Below are 23888 nucleotides of genomic sequence, written 5' to 3' on the forward strand. Positions count from 1 at the left end.
ACAAAGCTAGCATGGTAGGAATAACAACTGGAGGAGTGTTAAGGAATTCTAATTCCAGAGAATCTCTATTTACTGAAAACTTGCTCTATTTAGTCTTAACACAGAGGGAAAAGGGAAAGAGAAGGAAAAAGCAAGAGGGAACAAAAGATCTTATGCCTTACAAAACCATCCTGTATGAACCAACAACTACTAAGATATAGTTTCCACACCTGGCAAAATCTGGAACATAATCAAACAAAGAACAATTTGGATGAGATAAGAATGACTTGTTTCATCCAGCTCTTCCGTTTGACTTTCCACGTCCTTTATGACATGGCCCCAACCTATCTGTCCAGCCTCATTAGATGTTCCTTTCCTTCCCAAATTCTGCAGTCTAAGCCAAACTTTCCTTCTCTCTATTCCTCACATACAATGCTCCATCTCTCACTTTTGTGCTTTTGTATTGGCTACCTATCATGCCTGGAATGCACTCCCTTCTTACCTCCATTTCACATAAATCCCTCTCTTCTTTCACAATGCAGGACTGGCACTACCTTCTACATGAAGTCTTTCCTGATCCCCTCAATCTGGAGTGCACTCCATCTCAAACTACTTTGTATTAGCTGTTTTGTACTTATTTAAATTATATATTATATGTGTGTGTGTATATATATACATATATATATATACACACACACACATATAGATAGACACATATATACATATTCTGCATGCATATATATATATATATATATATATATATATATATATATATATATATATCTTTTCTCTGCCATTAGAATATAATCTCCTTGAGGGCAGGGATTGTTTCATTTACTGTATTTGTATCATCTGCATTTATTTGTATCATCTGCATAGTGCACAGTAAGCACTTAAGAAATGCTGGTTGGTTAACTGATGGATTGATTGATTGACTGATCAATATTGGCTAACTAGCATACCTGCCAATATTTTCACTATCTTCTCACACTGAAGGTCAAAAATAAAACCTGCAGCAACCTTACAGTGCCCTAAAAATGGAATACATTACCTTGATTTTTACCTGAAAAGAAAAATACTTCAATCTCTCACTTTCAAATAGTATGGAAGCCACCTGGGCAGATGAGTTCATACTTTGCACCAAGTCAATCCTGTATCAATTATTTTTTAATATTATACAAGTTAAATCAAGTTAACAGGCATTTAATAAGTACCCTCAATGTGCCAGGTACTGTGCTAAGTATGGGGGACTCAAAGAAAAGTGAAAAACAGTCCCAGATTTCCAAGTCAAAAACAGAGCCAGTACAAAGATATGGAATGTTAACTTGAAATATGGGCCCCAGTGATTCTTGCATTACTGAAAATGAGCATTTATTCTCATTCAGTGGCCTTCTGATGTGTCCCTTTCCTAATATTAACCTTTTTCACAAAATTAAGCTTCCAAGCTTTACATGAGCTAAATAGTCAGTGCATTGCTTTGTTCCATCCCATCTGTTATATGAATTCCATTAACTGTCACCTCCTAATGATGAGGTTATGGTCAGTTGTTTTTCAGTTGTATCCAACTCTTTTTGTGACCCCATTTGGGGTTTTCTTGGCAAAGATACTAGAATGGTTTGCCATTTCCTTCTCCAGCTCATTTTACAGATGGCAAGGTTCTCATCTTCTTGAGTGCAAATCTAGCCTCAGACATTTATTTACTAGCTGTGTGACCCTAAGCAAGTTCATTTAATCCTGTTTGCCTCAGTTTCCTCATCTGTAAAATGAGCTGCAGAACGAAATGACAAACCACTCAAAGATCTCTACCAAGAAAATCCCAGATGGGGTCACAAAGAACTGAACAGGACTGAGAAAACGACTGAAAAACAAAGATAAGATTATTGAAAAATTCTTTCCCTGGACATCTCTTCCTTGGTGGAGAACTTCTATCTTCTTTTATTTAGTAGTTACGATTTCATTCCAACAGCAGCTCTTAAACTAGAAAAAGCAAAATGACTAGGCATCCAATCCAGATTCACTCCACATTAGCCACTACGTACAAAACCATTAACAGAGTAATGTTTGGATCATCACCTTCTCAGATTACATTGGTTCTAATCTAATAACCCCTTTTCTTGCCCAAACTAGGTGACCAGATGCCTAGACAAATCCACTAAATTACTTTTGTAAAACTTGTTTGATCTCCAAGAAAAGAATGAAGGAGGAAGGTTAGAGTACACGAAACCTAATACATCTATGTAGTTCTTTGCTCAGTTTCAATTCCCTGAATGGAGAGCATTTGTCCTTTAACTTTTCTTGTAGCATAAAATTTTTGCATCTATTATAAGCTTTTCTCATTGAGATTCTTTTCAACTTTTTGCTGAGCTGTTTTATTTCCCTCCTACATAACTATGCCCTTTGTTATTATCTCTATTTGAGAAACAATGGGACAGAAGAATTGATGAGGAAGAGGAGGTAGTTGTGATGAAGGATGAGAATTGTACTAGACTCTCTTAAACTGGGATCAAAGCATGCCATCTTGTTAAACATCAGTTCTCCCACCTATACGATGTAGAAAATATGCCTTCCATTTATTTGTGCTTACATTACATAGGTAGGGAAGGAAGGGAGAAAATAAATACTTATATACCAGGTACTATGCTAAGTACTTTGCAAATAGCACTTCATTTGATCCTCACAGCAACCCTTGGAGGTAGGTACTATTATTATACCCATTTTATAGCTGAGAAAACTGAGGCAAACCGAGGTTAAGTGACTTGCCCAGGTTCACACACTTGATAAATGTCTGAGGCTGAATTTGAACTCAGGTCTTTGTGACTCCAAGTCCAGTGCTCTATCTACTGTATCACTTAGCTGCCTGAGCAAATCCATGAAATCACTTTTATAAAGCTTGTTTGATCTCCAAGAAAAAAATGAAGGATGAGGAAGGTTAGAATATATTAATCCTAATCCATCTGTGGTTCTTTGCTCAGTTTCAGTTCCTTGAATGCTCGTATTTCTGATATCAGGAAGAAAACCCTGGTAGTTAGGAGCCGCTGAAAAATTGCCAGGGTACCAACCCTTCCATCTGGACTTTATCCATAACTGTAGAAATGGGAGTAATCAAAGAATGTTGGAACTAGAAAGGACTTTAGTTTGAGAACACGGAGATTTAACCCTTCTTAAGTATCCCTCCCCCATTTGGTGTCAGCTGGAAATTTGAGGAGCATGTCATCTGCACCTATCCAAGTCATTGATAAAAAATACTTGTATCCCCAGCCCTTAGCACAGGCTTGGCACATACAATGCAAGGATTTAACCTATACCTGTTTACTCATTCACTCATTCATGCATTCAAACAAAAGAGTGAAACACATGTTCCTGAGACACCCCACAAGAAACATTCCCAGATTGAAATGGCTACTACTCTTTAGGTCTATTCATTCAGGTAATTCTGAATCCACTGATTTAGAAAACTATCCAATCCACAATTCTCCATCATGTCCACAAGAGTACTCCTCATTTCTCATATGTAATCAGTTACCAACCCTGTTGATTTTTACCTCCTCAATATCTGTTGCATCTATCCCCTACTCCCTATTCTCACTATCATAGCCCTGGTAAAAGCCTTTATTACCATCTACTTGGACTATATACCTTAGAGGTTTCTCTGCCTCTGTTCTCTCCTATCTCCAATCCATCCACATACTGCTTCCAGAATAATCCTCCTTATGAATCAATCTTGTCATCTTGTGCATCTGCTCAAAAATCTTTAGTAGATCCCCATGACCTGCCAAATAAAGTTCATACTCCTTTGTTGGGTATTCAAGGCCCTGAACAATTTGGTGCCACGCTACCTTTTTAGGCTTTTTTGCTGTTACTTTTATTCATGTTATTCTTCAGCTAAACTGGACCACTCTCTGCTCCCGAAATACACCCCACACCTTCCTACTTCCATGTCTGTACTCTGTGTCTGAAATGTCATCGTTCTCCTTGTTGAATTTCTTCTTGCTATTTTCAGTCATTTCAGTCATATCCTATTCTTCATCAAGTTTTCTTGGCAAAGATACTGAAGTAGTTTACCATTTCCTTCTCCAGTTCATTTTACAGATGAGGAAACTGAGGCAAACAGGATTAAGTGACTTACCTAGCATCACACAGCCAGTAAGTGTCTGAGACTGGATTAAAACTCACGAAGATACATCTTTCTGACTTCAGGCCCAGCACTCTATCTACTGTGCCACCTAACTGCCCACAATTTCTATTTATTTACTATAGTCTGATGCAAAAGCCAATTCTTCCAAGAAATCAAGTCAACAATCTTTTATTAAGTGCCTACTATATGCAAGTACTGCACTAAGTACTGGCAATACAAGTATACCAGCAAATACAACAAAACAAAGTCCAATCCTCAAGGAGTTTACATTCTAATGGGGGAAGACACATAAAAGAGATCTTAAAAAAATAGGAGCGAGAAGAGAGGGTTCAGAAGTCTGGACAGTCAGCAACAGAACTGGGAAAGGAGTGAAAGAGTAAGTTTGGCTGGTCTTCACAAATCCTCAAAATGGAGGTTCCAGGAATTTGCCAATGGGATAAGGGAGCTGCAGGGAAAGCACTCTCCTCCCCTATGAGCAGACCAGGGCTTTCAGGGTGAGAAGGCAGCTACGACATGGTGGAGAAGTCCAGAGGGTCAGCAGCAGAGCCAGGAGATCAGTGAAGCCTTCTTTGATTCTCCCTGCTCGTGACAATCTTCACTCACCCCAATACCTTGCTCCTCACAATGAAATTATTTACAAATCTCTAATTTTGTTGTTGTTCAGTCATTTCAATTGTGTCTGACTCTTTCTGACTGGTATTCTTGGCAAAGATACTGGAGTGGTTTGCCATTTCCTTCTCCACCAAAAACAGGGTTAGGTGACTTGCCCAGAGTCACTCAGCAATTAAGTGCCTGAGGCTAAATTTGAACTCAGGAAGATGAGTCTTCCTGACTCTGGGCCCAGCACTCTGTCCACTTCACCACCAATTCTTTAATGCACTTATGTAATTTTTTGCCTTATCTCTGTCTCTGGGTCTTTTTCCTCTATTATACCATAACCCTTATGTAGCTGTAAGCCAGGTATTACCTAAACTTCATATCTCCTCTAGTGCCCCAACACAGTGTTCTGTACTTAACAGGTCCTTAATAAATAAACAAACATGTCCTAAATAAATAAATTAGTTTTTTTTTAAAGAATTTAATAGCATAGTACTATGTTATAAACTCCTCGAGGGCGAAGACTATATTTCTTTGTATTTCTCACAGTGCCTAGCACAGCACTCTGTCTATAGCAATAGCTCAGTAAATTTTGTTGAACAAATGAAAAGCCAATAAAAGAGTGGTGGTAGTGTTACTCAAAATGGAAAGTCATCTCTCTATCACTAGCTGTGAGACCTTGAGCAAGTTTTAATCCCAATGAGCTTCAGTATTCTCATCTGTAAAAACTGGAATAATAATACTTATCCTTTCTATTTAACAAGCTCATCATAAGAATCTCAAAGCACTTTGTAAACCATAAAGCTTTATGGAAATGTACGATGGTACTATCACTCATGTCTGGCTGAGAAAATGATTAAGGATGAGTAGATGAGGTAAGCACGGTTATTCTATAAAAGCTAAACTCACTGAGAACTGAATCTATTGTCGGAGTCCAAGGTTAGTTTGTCTACAAATGTCAAGCCTCTAACCACTTAATTAAGTATCTGCCTCAACCAGCTGAATCACTTGGTTAATAGGCTTCTTACACACTCCTCTAAGAGAAACACCTTCAAAGTTCGTGGCTGCCTTCTTTATGAACTCTGAAAATTAAGTATACCAGGTTTCTCAAAGGAGGTTTAATAAGAGTCTTGAATGCTAAGTCCCACTCCTACACATACACACACACGTGCGCGCATACATCTGGAAAACTTCTACCATGAGGGACAGGTACCACAATACCAACCAAACTGGGAAATGCACAAATCAAAAGACTAAGGTCCTGCGGACAGCATGTGGAAACTAGACTAATTAAAGCAAAAGATCTGCAAATTGCCAGGAGCTAACTAAACTGCAAGAGGGTGAATGGAGACAACCAAATATTTTATAGAGACTTATATTATTCTACTATATTAAGAAGTTTTTGCTAAGTGTTAAAAAAAAGAAAAAAAATTTCTTTTCAGGGGCCAGCAGCCTTACTTTTGTATAAAATAACCCAGAAAAATCCAAACCACCCAAGGCATCTCTAACTTGTCCAAACACCCTGATGGGAAGCCCACAATTTCAAAAATGAGTAGCTGGACTGGAAAGAATAATATATTTATTGGTATTACCCACAGGTGATTGACAATCTTCCTATATCTCATTTTAAATCAGCACCAGCCGGAGTTGTGAACTGATCCAACCATTCTGGAGAGCAATTGGATCTATGACCAAATGGATATACCAAGTCCTTATCCCAAAGAGATCATAAAAAAGGGAAAAGGACTCACATGTGCCAAAATATTTATAGCAGCTCTTTTTATGGTGACAAAGAATTGGAAAAGTAAGGCAATATCCATCAATTGAGAAATGGCTGAATAAGTTGTGGTATGTGAATATAATGGAATACTATTATTCTATAAGAAATGGTGAGCAGACAGATTTCAGAAAAACCTTGAAAGTCTTACATGAACTTGATGCTGAGTGAAAGTGAGCAGAACCAGAACACTAGACATGGTGAAAGCAACACTGTTCGATGACGAACTTACGTAGACTTAGCTCTTCTCAGCAATGCAATGATCTAAGACAATTCCAAAAGATTCATGATGGAAAATGCTATCCATCTCCAGAGGAAAATATATGGAGTCTGAATGCAGATCAAAGCATACTATTTTCTCTTACTTTTTCCCTTTTGTTCTGATTTTTCTTTCACAGAATGACTAATGTGGAAATATGTTTAATATGATCACACATGTATAGCCTCTATCAGATTGCCTGCCATAGGGGGAGGGGAGAAAAGGGAGAAAAATTTAGAACTCAAAATCTTATAAAAGTGAATATGGAAAACTAAAAATAATTAAATAGAAAATAAAAAGAAATCAGTACCAACATACAAATATAATGGGAAAATAATTTCATATACATGTACATATATATGCACACACATAAACACACGTTTGCCTATCCACAATCATATACATCCTTCTGTTGGACAAAATTGTCTTTAGAATTGTTCAGAAGCCATGTTTCCTGTAGGACCCACCCCTTGTCTCTGAGCTTACCATGAATAGCTGACTAAACCTGCAGTTCTCCTTTCTAGACTCACACCTGTCTTTGAAGTGTCTCACCACTTGTTGTGCATACGCAATTAACATTCATCCAGATAAATTCTGATCCTGACTCTCCTCCAAGATCTGTATGCAAAACCAAGCATATAGAGCTATATGGTTCTACATGTAACATCAGAGAGGAGCCAGTAAGGTCTTTTCTTTAGAGAAACCTGAACCCTCATTTGACAGATGCCACTCAATATTTCTAAATGAGTAATTCTATATCAAAATATGTATAGTAGCACTTTTATGGTAACAAAGAAATGGAACCAAAGTAGATGCCCATCGATTGGGAAATGGCTAAACAAACTATGGAATATTAGTATGCTATAAGAAACAATGACTAAGATGATTACAGAGAAACACGGTAAAAGTTATATGAATTGATACAAAGTGGAGTAAGCAGAGATAGTCTATAAACATTTATTAAGCATGATATCAGGCATTGTGCTAAATGCTGGGGATAAGACTAACAGGAAAAAAAATGTGTGCATGACTATGGAAATGGAAAGAACAGCAACCCCCCCCCCAAAAATTAAATGCTATTCAAGAATAATGAGCAAGTATGATACAGAGGAGTAAAAAAAATGCGCCTACCTATTTGCAAAAATTGGAGACCTGTGTGGAACAGGTTTGGTTGATATCTTGCTCAGTTTCACTGAACTGTTTTTTCTCCCCCTCTTAATTTTTTATTCTTTGTTACAAGGAAGGCAATCTGTGGAGAATAGAGGGGAAGAACATATAGGCTGTCCCAAAAGTCTTAGTGAAGACGTTTGAGATATGCTATATTTGGAAATAAGTGATTTTAAAATAAAAGATATCAAATAAATTTCAAAAAGAACACAAAAAAATGAATTATTCTGCTTAAAATAACTGCAGCAAATGCATTTCCAAAAGGTCTAATCTCACCTTTACAATAGCACAAACATAACCTGGAATTTGATGTCTGCTAGAATGGAAGTCATGGTAAGAATAAAGAGTAGGTTTAGAGTGAGGCATAGGAAAAGATGGAAAGATAAAAGATGATGATCAGATAAAGAACCTAGACTACTCTGGATCTCCTCCATCACAGCTGCCAGTCAGTACCTTTGGCAATCATATGTCTTCCTGTTTTATGCCTGACTTGATGTTTATTATCAGAGGACCATTAAATACGTTTACTTCTCTTGTTATATCTTCTAAGGCAGTGACATCAAACAAGCAGAAATGGAGCTGCAAATTCTCAGAAAACCAAAAATTAACATTGTCTGTGTTGCGTTATTTTTATTATTTTATTAAATATTTCTCAATCAGTCCTTGTGACCAAGGTTATACGTTTGACACTTCTATTCTAAGGAATTCTTAATGATTTTCACATTTATCAGATAGAAAACTACTATCAAAAAGAACACATGAGACAGAGTTTTGTTCTACTGAGTGAAATCCTTGTTCACAATCCACAAATGAGAAGCATAATAGGTTATTATTATACTCTCTATATCTCAGTGAGTTGTGAGATGGCAAAGATCTCAAGTTGTATTTGGAGAGACCAACTGGAGAACTCATCCAATAGAGCGTGCATCACTACTAGACAGGCCACACAAATGAACAACAAGCTGGTCCTAAGGTTGAAAAGGAGCAGAGTGGAGATGAGTGTTTCCAACAAATTGTAAAGTAAACCCTTTGACCCAACAATGCCACTTTTAGGGCTATATCCCAAAGAGGTCATAAAAATGAAAAAGGACCCATGTATACAAAAATATTTATAGCAGCTCTTTTTTTGTGATGGCCAAGAACTGGAAATCAAGGGGACACCCATCCATTGGGTAATGGCTGAACAAGTTGTGTATATGAATGTAATAGAATACTATTGTGCTATAAGAAATGACAAACAGGCAAAATTCAGAAAACCCTGGAAAGACATATATGAACTGATACTGAGTGAAGGGAGGAGAACCAGGACAACATAATACACAGTAACAGTCACAATGTGCAAGGACTGATTTTGATGAACTTAGCCCTTCTCAGCAATGCAAGGACCTAAAGCATTTCCAAAGGACTCATGATACAAAATAACACCCATATCCAGAGAAAGAACTATGGAGTCAGAATACAGAATGAAGCAGACTATTTTCTCTTTTGTTATGTTTTGTTTTTCTCATAGTTTCTTCCATTCACTATAATTCTTCTATGCAAAATGTGTTTAATGGGAATGTGTGTGTAGAGTCTTGGGAAGGGAGAGGGGAAAGAGGGGGAGAAAATTTAAAACTTATGGAAGTGAATGTTGAAAACTGAAAACAAATAAATTTAAAAAAAAAAAGAAATTGAAAGTATTTTTTATGAGACTCTAAGCTTCCTATGAAAACAAAGGCCTACCTCTTCCATACGAACATTTTACCAGTGTTGTTTTATGGCAATGGGATATTAGAATATGGGTGAGCACAAGCAGGTTTCTATGGGGTCTAACCTAGTGATTGTCAAAGGGTGTGCATCAGCTAGATGTGCCCTAAATCATATGGAATTTATATCTGGAACTACATATGCATTCATATATCTCCCGAGAATTGTATGAAACCCAGATGTGGCAATTAAAAACACATCAGGAAAAATCTGATGGTCTTGATGGCAAGGAACAATAATAACATTGTGCTGCTGGAAATTTAAAGAAAAAAAGTGTTAGAATTATTGACCTGACCCATGCTGAATCTACCTGTACTTCCTTCTGGGAGTAAGGGAATGGTCTTAGAAGTCATCAAGTCTGAACTTCAAGTCACCCAATTCAGTAATTTCTGCTACTGTGTCCCTGATAGGGAGGCATACAACCTCTCCCTGCTTGTATGCTGCCAATGACAGGGAACTCATTACCTCACAAGTCAAATCTTTTCATGTTTGAACATACCTAATGATTAGAAGATTCCTCCTTAGCCTGAACTAATTTCTTCCCCACACCCCCCAGCCACGGGTCATCTTGATACCCTAAGTCTACCTTCCTCATTTAACACATAAAGAAACTGAAGCCTGGGGAGATTGAATGAGCCAATCTTCTAGTTCTCAGTTCATTGCAACTCCCAATATAACTCTCCATACCATGTAAAGCACTCCAGCTTCTCTGACCAGCACTAGACAGTCTTCATTCTTCTTAGACTCCAATTGTTTTAAATATAACTAAGGAATGAAGGTAGCAAATAATAGAAATAAAGATTAGAAATGAAACTGCTTTTCTGCAAGGAAATAATAAAGGTAGGCTTGGGCTTTTCAGGATTTTCTTTGAGTATCATTGACTTTTCACCCCAGCCCAAGCTCCTTTCCTGAATTCATCACCACTGATTCCTTCCAAATCTCAAGAGATTCAGACAGGCTAAAATCTCTTTCTATGGAAAAAAAAACTTAACCATATTTCTGTAAATTTGGAGGAGAAAGTTTAGAAAACATAGATATCCTTAAGACATTCTGAAATGTGCCTTAACTACTGGTCATCTTGCTAAGCAGAATTATCTCATTTCAGCCTGTCTACTAACATCATAGTTAGTAGTATAATATATCATATAGTTAGTCATTATATATAGATATATTTGCATGTAGAATATAGTTATAATAATAGAGTTAATAGTATATTATAGTTAAGGGCAGGGACTACCAGCTAAGCTTTGTGTTTCTCACGGCATTCTGCATAGGCTTAATGTATGTCTTTGTAATAGAGTAGGCTAGATCTTATCTAATTTCTTAGTTCGATGTACACCATCTAAATAAAATTCTGCCCCGGTGTCATTGAAAACATCTATTTGACTATCTATTCATTCTTTCCTGGTAAGAACCACAAAATATATCATCTGGATTTTTTTCCCCTTCACTTTGAGGAATTCAAAGATCTGCAGCATCTCCATTTAACTTTCAAGTTCTTTAGAATTGTGGTTTTTTTGTTTTCAAAGCCAGAAATCTTCAGTTTAGTAATGGCTCAAATGAACAAAATTTCAGTTCTACACAATGAGGATAACATTATCTAATGACTCTTGAAGTAATTACAGTAACTTCTTTTGTTTCATACTCTCTAAAAATTTCACATATCTGAACTTTACTAGTATCTGTCAATGCTTCCAAGCAATTTATTTACAGAACATGGGAAGGAGGTCACAGGGGACCTTAAAAGAGGCATGGAAAATCCAGCATTGGTGTCCCATGCTAGAAGGAAAATATACTAAAATCCAGGTGCATTTTCCTTTTCTGGGACATCTCTGCTGTTGACAGTGATAGCTAGTGGGTTGAACCCAGTCTACTTCCTCATCTTCTGTCCCAGACTCTGGGAGCATAAGATCCTCAAAGCAGTAACCTTCAAGCAGCTGTTGACAATATTGGAGGAAGAATAGGAAAGACAGGAAGCTTGAAATTCCCAGCTAAGTAAACTCAAACAAGTTAGGACAAAGGCTGGCTTGGCCTCAATATGCAACAAGATCAAAGCTCAGGTGAAGCCCTAAAAATCTTAATGAGCATCCAAAGGAGCCTTTTGGTCACCATAATCTGGCATGTCTAAAAGAGATCTATGGACAAGAGTTTTTATGATCTTTTGTCAAAGAAAAACAGAAACTGTCACTTTTTAACCACAGGGCAACAACTATTTTGACATGGTTTCAATGACAGCTTACAACATAAAACAAAGGCAGAGAAATGGCATATGGTCAGCTTTCCAGGGACAAAAGCTCAAAAACTTGGAATAGGGGAGTCCTAAATTCTGTTCTTGCTTCTGAAAAACTCTCCTTCTGTCCAAGCAAGAAGGGCTCAGTTTCTCCAAGTTAATTTATTCTGCAACCAAAGAGTTTATTCCAAGGGCTGTGCCATGGGACAAGTTCAGGCAGCCTAGTGAATGGTTTAAGGAAGAGCTCACTCCCTGTGCTCTAGATTCCAACACTACCACAGTTTAGTGTCTGTTCTCTGGTGATATGATGACAGCTAACATCTATATAAGCCTTACTATGTGTCAGGCATTGTGCTAAGCGCTTTACAATTATTATTTTGTTTGATTCTCACAACAACCCTGGCAGGTAAGTGTTGCTATTGTCCCCATTTTACAGATGAGGAAACTGAGGCAAACTGAGATGACATGACTGGCGCAGGGTCATGCAGCTAGCAATATATAATTATCTAAAGACAGAGCTAATATGTCTTTTCCTTCCCTACAAACGTTTAACATTGACCCTCCAAACCAGGCACTTCCCATTTGAATTTCCCACCAACCCCCTGTTTTTTGGACCTCTTTGGATCTCTCTATCAAAGTCTTCCTTCCTCAAGTCCATCACCAAGAAATCTCAGTATCCTGCAAGACTGAAATCAGTCTGGTGAATCTCACTGAGTCCTCTGCCTCTCTGACCGAACCTTTCAAATTGAGGGCAGGGCCATGGACTCTAGGGCATCTGATAAGTCTTAAAGAGGGGCCTCAGCACAGTTTTTTCCCCCTTTTGAACTACCCCCTCACACCTTCCTTTCCCTTTTCCTGACTTCTAGTGGCACTGTTGACTCAAATTCTTAGAAACTCCCCTCTCTAGATTTTCATCTCTTCCTACATATCTGACCAATTCTTCTCAATTTCCTTTATAGGTTTATCCTCCATGTCCTTTTCAGCTTCCTTTTGTGTGCAGTCTTCCCCCATTAGACTGTAAGGTCCTTGGGGACATGAATCATCTTTGTTTTAACTTGCATCCCCAAAGCTTAGGACAGTACCTGGTATACATTGTTACAGGTCAGTCATTTTTTTAGTCACGTCTGACTCTTCATGACCTCATTCAGGATTTTCTTGGCAGAGGTACTGAAGTGGCTTGCCATTTCCTTCTCCAGTTCATTTTACAGATGAGGAAACTGAGGCAAACAGGATTAAGTGACTTGCCCAGGGTCACATGGCTACTAAGTCAGAGGCCAGATTTGAACTCAGAAAGATGAGTCTTCCTAACTCCAGGTCCAGTGCTCTATCCACTGTGCCACCTAGCTGCCTGGCATTTAATATGTGTTTAATAAAAGTTTATTGACTGACGGACAACATTTTCAACTCAGGAACTCCTAAGACCAATGTCACCTTGACTGTGAGTACCCTACATAGTTCATTCTATTCTATAGTCCCAGCCATGTTTCACTTTGCACCCAAACACCTACCTTCCTACCACAACTATAATCTGCTCAATACCAGCCCAGGCCCTAAAAAGGGGGTGTCAGAATACTTCTCCACAATTCCATGGACTACTCAGTAGACTTTCTAAACTAAAACACTCATCCTGACCACCCTACGTCTATGATCTCTTCAATTAGACTATGATTGGGGCAGGGACCATCTGATTTTTATATTTGTATCCACAGTATTAGAATAGTGATTAATAAATGCTTTTTCATTAATTCTAGCCCTTATAGCTGGCTCTAGCCACTGTTTTTTCTCCAATCGTGATATTGGTGTACTTGTAAAGCAACATTTTCTATGATGATACCAAAGGGCATTGCAGACACTTGTAAAAGATGAGGAAATGACCACCTCGTCTTTGCAGATACAGAAAAATAAAATCCAGTTTAGGATGACTTATTCCAGAGGACACAAATTACTAACAACAAACAGTCCTCCTGCAGGCCAGAAAGATTCTAATATCCTAATGAAAGGACTTCTCATGTCTTCATGAAACAGGCTTACCAATGCAGCTCTGGGAATAATTTACAAAGTGAAACGAAGACTGCCTGCACATAAACACTGAATCTCAATTATTCAGCCTTGGATGTCTACTGAGCAAAAGTCAGAAAGGACCACAGTACATACATTGATTTCCACATTCTATCAATAACGGGGTTCTATGAAAGAAACCTGTATTGTAAATAACCAACTTAGGAAGACCGGAATTCTCTCCATAAGGAAAAAAATCACTAAGTGGTGGGAATGTGATAAATACTGGTTATAGTGGCTAATTAGCACAATTAGTTAATGTATAATTATAATAAAATTGATCAAAGATTGGATTCCTATATGATCAAATGAGTTAACATATGTAAAAGGCTTTGCAAATTTTAAAGTACTGTTATCATTTGCCCTTCATTCCGGAGGAGCACCATGACTTCAGGGAGGTGATGCCATCACTTGCAAGTGAATTGGATTTAAGTGAAGCAGAGCTGTGAAAAGAAAGCCTCATTTCTCCTCAAGAGCCATCTGGGTCCAGTGGCAAGATAGAGATCCAGAGGACTGAATATGGCCCCAGATGCAGTGGGAGACTGACCTTTTTAAACTAAAGTCTTTCCCAGGAGAAGGAGGAAAAAAAGAGGAGAGGTAGAAGTAGCAGTGGTAGTAGTAACAGTAATAGTAGTAGTAGTGGTAGAAGTAGAAGTAGTAGTAGTAGTAGTAGTAGTAGTAGTAGTAGTAGTAGTAGTAGTAGTAAATGATAACTATGTAGCCAGACTATAATTCCCCCCAAAGGGTCATTCTGCATGACCATGCAAAAAAAGCATGACCTAGACAACCCTTCTAGATAAACAACTAAGAGCTTCTTGTTTGTTGATGGTGGGTCAGCCCTGACATCTTCATACAAAAAAGAACAACTCTACTACTAATAAATAGCCATGTCTACTTTAATTTCAACACTAAATACAAACAAGCGGAGTGCAGCACAACCCAGACCATCTCGAGTAATATAATGTCTGTTTTGCTGCATTCATTAACTACATTGTGTTTACTGGAGATCCAACTGTGACTAGAGTCAACTGAAGAAGAAAACCTCATTGTGCTTCTGCAGGTGCTCCTGAAAGAATGGCTTTTGTTCCTTGGATTTCCCTGTGGTGAAGCAGAAAGCAAAAGGACTGGCTCCTGAGGCAGTGCAAGACCTAACCCCAGCAAGGTCCAGCTCCAATCTAGGTGCACTGATAACTTTATCCCACATCCAAAAACCAGTAGCACCAAAGTGAAGGTTTGCGTTCCAACCCGACTGGCACTAAAGAGATGTAGCAAGGCTCAAGAAAAGGACCAGGACAACAGATAAATTGGAAAAAAACCCGAACAACAACTTCTGTTAAATCGTGCTTTATGGATAGGCCTTCTATTCTCTGAGCTGCAGTAAACCCAGCTGCTAAATGTTGGGTTTGAAGAAGCTCTTTAAGAAGACAAACACCATATTTGTTTAGGATTTTTTTTATGACAAAAGAAGTACTATTGATGCATAACAGAGTTTGTTTTATTTATCAAGAGGCAACATAACCTTACCCATCCCCATGCCCACACAGATACATCATGATACATTTGAGTATCAGGTCATGTCAGCTAACAGAATAGCTCTGGACCCCCAAATCACCACTGTACTCCCTGTATATGTTTGTTCCTGGGATCTACACCATCAAACAGAATGATGTTATATGCACAGGCAGCAAAAGTGGATAGATAGAACGCTGGATTTAAGAATCAGAGAGGCCTAGATCCTACCCTTGCTGGTAGAACTTCCAAACTGGCAGTGGAATGAATGCTGACTCTGAAGAATCTGGCCTCGGTTCTAATCCTGCCTTCGCAACCTCAGGCAAGTCACTTAACTTCCCTGAGCCTCCGTTTCCTCATATGTAAAATGAGAGGGTTGAACTAGAAGGCCTCCCTTCCCACCCTGGAGGTATAATCCTATAAAAATCAGGGGACTGAACTAAATCAGGTGTCAGAAATGCAACCCACCCCCAACCCTTTGAGCCAGATTAAAGCATAATTGGGAAATATTTAACAAAATAAATTAAAATGCAATGAAATATAGATAATATTACGTTTTTAAACAATGCCAATATGCAGCTCCGAAGGATGTGTATTTAGGCAGTACTGGCCTCATTTCTATTTGAGTCTGACACTACTAAGCTAAATGGCCTCTGAAGTCCCCTCCAGCTATAAAATCTACAACCCTACGACCAACAGTTCATCCCTCTATAAAACTGGGAACATAACTGTTGTTCCTACTTGGGGTGGGGGAGGGTTGCCAGGCTCGAGAGAGAGAACAATGTATGTGAAGCATTTTGCACACCAGGTTGAGGCTATATAGAATAGTGCAGGGGGGAAAACCTGAAGCCTACAGACCACATCCGGTCTCCTAGGTCCTCGGGTGTGACCTTTTCACTGAGTCCAAGTTTTACCAAACAGATCCTTTTATTAAGAAAGTTTGAATTGTCAAAGGGCCACGCTTGAGGACCTAGAGGGCCACATGTGGCCTTGAGACCACAGGTTCCCCCATCCTGAAATCGTGAGAAGAGCTAGCCATGGAGTCAAGAAGACCTGAGTTCAAGTTCTGTCTCTGAAGAAATATAAGTTTGGGCCTTGTCAACTTGGGCAAATCACTTAACCCCTAAGTGTCTCTAGGGATCTCTCTACTGGCTATGAGATAGAGAGCAAGTGCCAGTCAGCATTAAAAGAGGCAATTTCCTTACTGGGGGTTCCCTACATCACTAAAATCACAAGCTGAATTTTTTTTTAAATCTGTCTCTGAATACTTGTGGCAACATTGACATTAAGACTTCAAGGACTCATGATTTTATGGGTATGGATGCATCCTCCACTAACAAAGATCACAATCCTTTTGTTCCTCTTTTATAGTCTTCACCACCTGGTGGCCAGGCCCCTAGTGAGGAGCTGCCCAGAACTTAACTAGTTTGGTCCTAAGACTTAAGACAGAGTCAGTCAGTGGCTGGACCAGTGAACTTCTAGTTCAAATATCCTCCAGTTTCATAAAACCTGTCATCTCCTCATCCTTCTCTTGCAGAGTTCATTCTCCCTGCAGAACTTTGCTTGGTTCTCACCAACTGCCCAGAGATGAAGTCCCTTAGTAGGAGAGGATATTCTGTCACCTCCTTCCCCACTCTGGGACATGGATGTTATGTTCTCTATGTATTCATATGGACATGTCTCCCCACGAGAAGGGAAACTTCTTGAGGGTAGGGACAGTTTCATTTTTATCTTTGTATCCACAGTATAGTGCCTGGGACATAGTTACCACTTAACACATGCTTTTTTTTTAAAAAAATTGAATATCAGAAGTTGAATTCTGTTGGTATAGCTTTACTTCCTCCTAGATGGACCAGTTTTGTTGGCCTGAAATTGACTAGTCTTCATACCAAATTCCTACCTCTGTACATTATGTCATCACACAGTTATCATGTTGGTATGCAAAGAACCAAAGCAGTAATTTAATTGTCTCCCCAATATGACAACTCTCAAGTGTTTTCCTCACAACAAACCTATATGAAAGGTGGTACTAGTATCATCTTTTTTCTTATGGATTAGAAAACTAAAGTAAAGGGACCTTCGGTGACATGCACAGGTCCACACAGCTAGTAAATAGAGTCTGAGTCAGCATTTGAACCCAGGTCTCCTAATTTCATGTCAAACATTCATTCTACCATGTCCTGCAATAGCATATATTTTAAAAACAAGGAAAAAAAATTTTGATCCTATGCTTAGACTCCTTACCTCCTGAATACAAACTGTTATCCATAGTATTTAATATTTATACAGCACTTTAAGGTTTGCAAAGGACTTTGCCTATTATCTCCTATGAGCCTCACAACAGCCCTGTGAGATGGGTACTATTGTTAAATCCATTTCACATGTGAAGAAATGAGGCTAAAAGGTTAAATGACTTGCCCAGAGTCACTCAACTATTAAGTGTCTGATGTAGGATCTGAACTTGCATCTTTCTAATTCCAAGAACCCCTACTATATCTACTAGTATGTGCTAGTAAAAATGATTTCTTTCCTGGAGAAAGCTTTTTACAACCTACTTATAAGTCTATGATTTTACTCACAGTTTATACAACCTTCACCTGTTGTGAATCCAGGATTATTTTAAAAAATATTTTCCCCTGGGGTGCTTCTTTGAATGTGATCTTGCTTAATCTTCATAGGTAGAATGGTTCCTAGTATTTTTTTTTTATTTTTCCCTCCAACTTTCTGTTAGTAAGAGATCATTTTACCATGTTCTGTCTCGTTTCCCACTAAAAACCAATATTCAAGAAATATATCACCCCTTTGATGGCACATCAGACAATGTTTGTTTTCTAGGACCAGTAAACAGTAGGCAGTGTCCCTGGGAAAACTCCAGATTAACAATACGGTGTCCTATGAGGTGTTATTTTTCCTCCAGAGTATGAAGGAGATGTTAATCTAGGAGATTGGGATGATAAAGTATGATGACATCAACCATCAAACCTTTCAACAGCAAGGCTTGAGAAACGCTTTTGAAAGACATTAGGAAAGGAAACAACAACTACTTTCAAAAGGAATCAGAGAGATTTTTGCCTTCCTGGGTACAAAAGAATTATGCTTAGGACACCACAGTTTCCATGCTCATAAAATTTTAGAGCAGTTATCTGGATTCCCCAATCTGAGGCTTGACTATGACCCAAAAGAATGTAATAGCTCCAAAATGGTAGCTTTATCACCGCCCAAATAAATATATAGTCAGACCAAAACCTTTCTTGCTAGTTCAACTGGGTTTGACTAACCTCAAAAAGCCCCTGAAAATACTCCAGGGAAGACACCCTATCTCCTTCCAGCGCCTACCTAAGGGCTCAGACTAGAATAACTCCAGTCTTTTCCTATCCCAGAAGTCTCCACACTAAAGTCTCTATGAACAAACAAACCCAGCATGGGGGAAAAAACAAACTACCTGGGCAAAGTGCTGGCAGGAGTTATAGAGCAAAACTCTCAGCCCCCCAGAAGAAGCCCAAACACGTGGGGCGTCATTTATTCAGTCTTCTCTGGGACTGCACACGCCAACACACGCCTGCACGAGCACACACACACACACACACACACACACACACACACACACACACACACACACACTCTTAATACACGTGTAGGAGGAAGAGAGTTTAGTGCCAGGGAAGGGAAGGCTCCGGGGGTTGAGAAGGTAGAAAATGTGGGTACAGAGGCAGAGAGAGTATCTGGTACGGTCTGGGTACGTAGGTTCCCCCAAAGGCTGTGGAAAGGGGGGTTGGGTGGGAGGGGAGAAGGTCAGAGACCTCAGAGGGGTGGAGAAAGGGCACATGGCTTCAGAGGCAGGAGTCATGGGAAGGCGCCGGGGCAGAGGGCTCACTCACCCAGGGTCTTGACTGCGATTTGCCGGGTGAGAGGAGGAGGCAGGTTGATGCAGACCAAGTCCACATCCTGGTGCAGCAGCACCTCGTCGATACGACTGGTGTAGAAGGGAACGCTCATCTCCTTGGCCAGCTCCTCGGCTTCTTCCTGCGTCCGGCCCCACAGTGCCTTCACCGCAAAGCCCTCGTCCTTCAGGAGTGGGATGATGACCCGGGCCGTGAGGCTGGTGCCGAACACGCCCACTCCGGGCAGCATGGCTGCGAAACAGTGCAGCCACTGGGATCTCGGGTCGAACACACATACACCCCCCCGACTCCGGACCTTGCAGCCCCAGACAGCTCCCTCGGGTGCCGTGCGCCGCGCAAGAAATCTGGAGCGCCGAGCCGAGTTGGGGGATGCCGTGGATGGCTCACAGTCCCTCCTGCTGCCGCTGCTGCACCCGGCTCCAGAGACTCCCGCCCTTGCCGCCGGTGGCCGCAGAGACGCAGATGCCCCGCTGCCCAGCGGAGCACCGCCTCAGGCTGGGCACCGGCCACAGCCGCAGCCAGCTCCGCGCGCACAGCTCGGGCAGTTCCATAGCCGGCTCATCCCGTCTCCAGCTCCTCCGCCGCCGAGCTTCCCCACCTTTGCGGCCCCGGGGGGCGGTGGGTAGGTCCCCGGCTTCCCCCCTCCTACACACGCGCCCGTCTGTCTTCGCGGCTGCGAGTCCCACCCACCCTCGCTTCCCAAACGCCCCCCAAAAGCAAAAAGCTTGCGACCTTCCAGAGCGAGGGGTGGATCTGCTTCTGTCTTCTCGTTATCCTCGTCGCCCAGTAACAAAACCAGCCAGAACGAAGTGGCCACCAGGAGGCTCGCTAAGGAGGATGCCGGGCTCCCCTGGCAGGGTGGGGGTCCCACGTTGCTGAGCGGCGGAGTCACGCCAGATCGGCATCCCCCTCATTCTTCTGCCATCTTCGCCCTCAGCAGCAGCGGCAGCCCGCTCCCGGATCGCCAGCGCCAGGAGGAAGGCGGAGTTGGGGAGTTCGGCTGTCAGCTCCCAGGGTTTTCCTGCAACGCCCTCTCCGGAGCTCCCCACACCATTGGCCTCCGGGCTGAGCAGTCCCCCACCCCCACCCCGCCTAGCCCCACCCGCCCTCCGGACTTGTCGCTTGTTTCTTTTTCTGCCTGCTATCTCCTCCCTTCCAGAGCCCCAACTCCACCTCTTTCTCCTTCTCCTCCTCCTGGTTCTTCTCCTCTATTTCTTTTTCCTTCTCAACCTTCTTTTCTCCTTTCTTCCCTCTTAGCCCCGCCCCAAATAAATGTAGAGAGGGACGTGATGGCGCTCTTATTAACCCAGATGGGCAAGCAGCACCAGGAGCTACTGATTGTAACCTCTCCCCCAAGCACCTACAGCTGCCGTCCTGTCCCATATACCCCAAGCTAGCCAAGCAGGATCCCTCCCCAAGCTGAGAGGCAGAGCCCGCCGGTCTGGATTGGGTTACATACAACAGCGCACAGTTAAGGGATCCTTGCACAACGCAGCCACTGTCGGCTTGCCTTTCTTCATATCCTACTTTCTACATCACACCTCGGGCCTCCTTTCCCTTTCGTCTCACCCTAGCAAGTCAGCGTAATTTGAAAGAAAAAAAATCCTTTTCACGAGCTCCATTCATTTACTGCCCCCCTCCCCCTCCTGCCCCATCCCCTTTCCCCCATTCATTTGTGTGTGCAGTCCTAGGCAATGCCTTAAACGCTCAAAGGAGATTTGAGGTGAATGGATATATGAGCCTGCATGCCTCACGTTGCAGCAGGAGGCAGGGAAGGGTCTGTCTTGGAGATTGCAAAGGAGTGTTAGTTTCCTTGCTGTCATCTCTCGAGGCAGACTCTCTTCTGCAGGAAAATTGTCAGCTTTCTTAACGATCGGCAGAACAAGCTTGTCGCCCTCCTGCAGTAGATCTCCCATTGGGTTTCATTCATTCTTACTGCAAACAGACCTTGTTTGCCAAGTTCATGACCACTGCAGTCTATGGATCACCACGGCATGGGCTGTCAACGTTGCTTTTTGCTCCAAAGACCCTTTGCCCCACCCCTTACTCGTCGTCACTGCCAACAGTCACTCTCCCGGTAGTTTTTTGCTTTTTACGTTTTTAGCCTCACTTGCAGGTAGTTTGGTAACCTCTGTGGCAGCCATGACAACAATTAGGATTTTTTAAAGAACAGTTAAAATAATGGAATCATGTAACAGCATTTGATTGTCTTCAGCCTTGTCCACTTTAATTACTGAATGCATCCATTTAAACAAACTTTTATGAAGTTCATGTGTGTAAGATGTGCTTGGCATCTGGAGACATAAACACAAAAAACAAAAGCCTTTCAGTCCCTGTCTTACGAAGGAGTTTATATTCTTGGGGGATGGAGGACGGAGACCTGGGAGACAATAGACACATAGAAAACTGAATACCAAAATACAAAATATGTATATTTTGGTTGTTTTTCTATCTGTTTGACCATTCTTCAGTATCCTTTCCTGGTTCACTATCCATGTTATGCCCACTAAATATAAGGTATACTAAGTATAGGTATACCCCAAAACATTGTCCTGAGCATCTTCTCTTTTCTCTCTACACTTTCTCAGTTGGTGACTTTGTCAACTCTCATGGATTTAATTCTCTCCCAGATCTAATCGCAGACTTAATCTTTCTTCCAAGCCCTAGTCCTTCTCCCCAAATGTCTACTGGATATTCCAAATTGTGTGGCCTATAGGCATCTCTATATCAACATATTCTAAGTAGAACTCATTGTAATCCCCCCCCCCCAAAGACCCACCTGCTCCTTCTGAACTTCACTTTTTCTGTTTAGAACACCACTATTCTTATAGCTACTCCAATCTCTGTCATTTTCAACAACTCTTCCTCTCACTTGCCATATCCAATAAGTTAGCAAATCTTGGTATTGTTAGCTCTTCAAAATCAAGTGCCTCCTATTATCTCCATCGCAGCTAGGTGGCAATGTTTAAAGTTCTAGCCTCAGAGTCTAGAACAGCACTTCCTTAACTGTGGGTCAAATCCCACATGGGGTCATGTATCTGAATGTGGGGGTCATGAAAAATTTGGCAACAGTAAAAGGTTTCTGAACCTGCAAAGACAAAAAATTAATACAAAATCAATCCTAGGTGTTTTCTGGCAGTGCTTGCCCATGTAGAATCAGGTGACTTTACTACAGCCTTGATTCTGAGCACACAACATGCTCACTGCTCTGTTTGTGCCTTCATGCCATGCAGTGACAATGAATGCTGTCAGAGACACCTACGCTCAGACTCTACACTATTGTTGTGTTATGAATTGCACTGTTTATGAATTACACTGCACATATAAAGTTTTCTGCTCTTATAGAAACATAATAGTTTAATCACAGGAAATAAAGACTTTTAATATTTTCCTACCATCATTCTTCATCACGTAAATATCAGATTAGTATATCTTTGGATTGTATTGTGTTAGAATGTTTGATTTTTATAGTCACTGTTATCTCCTTCTTCTACAGAAAATAAAGAGAAAAGCCATTTAATAATATTTCTCCACCATCACCATCGTATGTGTATTTAAGTGTGAATATCAATTTTTTAAATGAAGCACAAACAAATGTGATTTCATACACTAAAACTAATATTTATTTGAGAAATTATTAGCAACATTTATTCATATTTTAGGACAAAAATCTTTTTTCGGTTATGGATCAGTGGCTAAATTTAGACAGAAGAGGTAAAAATACTGATGACAATGCAGCAGAGTCTTCACTACCAGGTTGTAGTACACCTAAATTGACAAGAAAAACAAAATATGTTGAATCATCTTTGCAATATGAATTTACTTCTAATAACGATCATAGTGTAGAAAAACCTCTTTCCTTAATTTGTAATGAAATTTTGGCTTCAGATCGCATGAAACCAGCCTAACTAAAACAATATCTTAATACCAAGCATGCAGAGTACTGCAATAAACCAAAGGAATATTTTGAATGACTTTTAAAATTTTCAAATAAAGAAAAACAATGTTTTGAGAAATTTGTTACTGTAGATGAAAAGTATTGACTTGCATCTTTTGAAACTTCATATTTTATTGCAAAATCTATAAAGCCCTGTGTAATAGGAGAAGATCTCATGTTATCTGCTGCTATTAAAATGTCAGAAAGAGTTCATGGGAAAAAGTCTGAGGACAAAATTCATAAAATTCCTTTATCAAATTATACTGTTTCCAAAAGAATTTCTGAAATTAGTAATGACCAATTCCAGCAGCTTTTTACCAGGCTTAAGGGCAGTCCAAAATTTTCAGTTCAGTTAGATGAAACAACTGATATTTCTAACATGGCACAGTTGTTACTTTATGTAAGATATGTTTATGAAGGAAGTATACATGAGAAATTATTGTTTTGTCACCCTTTGTAAAGGCACACAAGAGAAGAAGATATGTATGTGTGTGTGTATGTATACACATATATATATATATAATCTTCAAGTCAATGAATTTTTCATGAAAGAAAGATTACAGTGGAAAAATTGAGTTGGAGTCTGTACAAA

The 23888-nt window shown here is 40.3% G+C and overlaps 1 protein-coding gene across 1 annotated transcript in view; it reads right to left on the reverse strand.

Annotated features, from left to right (window-relative positions):
• The window catches only part of GFOD1 (Gfo/Idh/MocA-like oxidoreductase domain containing 1), a 150501-nt gene extending 130163 nt beyond the window's left edge, over nt 1-20338 (reverse strand). The window contains exon 1 of the mRNA XM_072603857.1: nt 19336-20338. Within this exon, the coding sequence (XP_072459958.1) occupies nt 19336-19588 (253 nt within the window). The 5' untranslated portion in view covers nt 19589-20338. The remainder of the gene's footprint in view (nt 1-19335) is intronic.
• Nucleotides 20339-23888: the final 3550 nt, after the last annotated feature.

The sequence above is a fragment of the Notamacropus eugenii genome, chromosome 4 (genome assembly GCF_028372415.1).
Source record: "Notamacropus eugenii isolate mMacEug1 chromosome 4, mMacEug1.pri_v2, whole genome shotgun sequence".
In the NCBI taxonomy this organism is placed as follows: Eukaryota; Metazoa; Chordata; class Mammalia; order Diprotodontia; family Macropodidae; genus Notamacropus; species Notamacropus eugenii.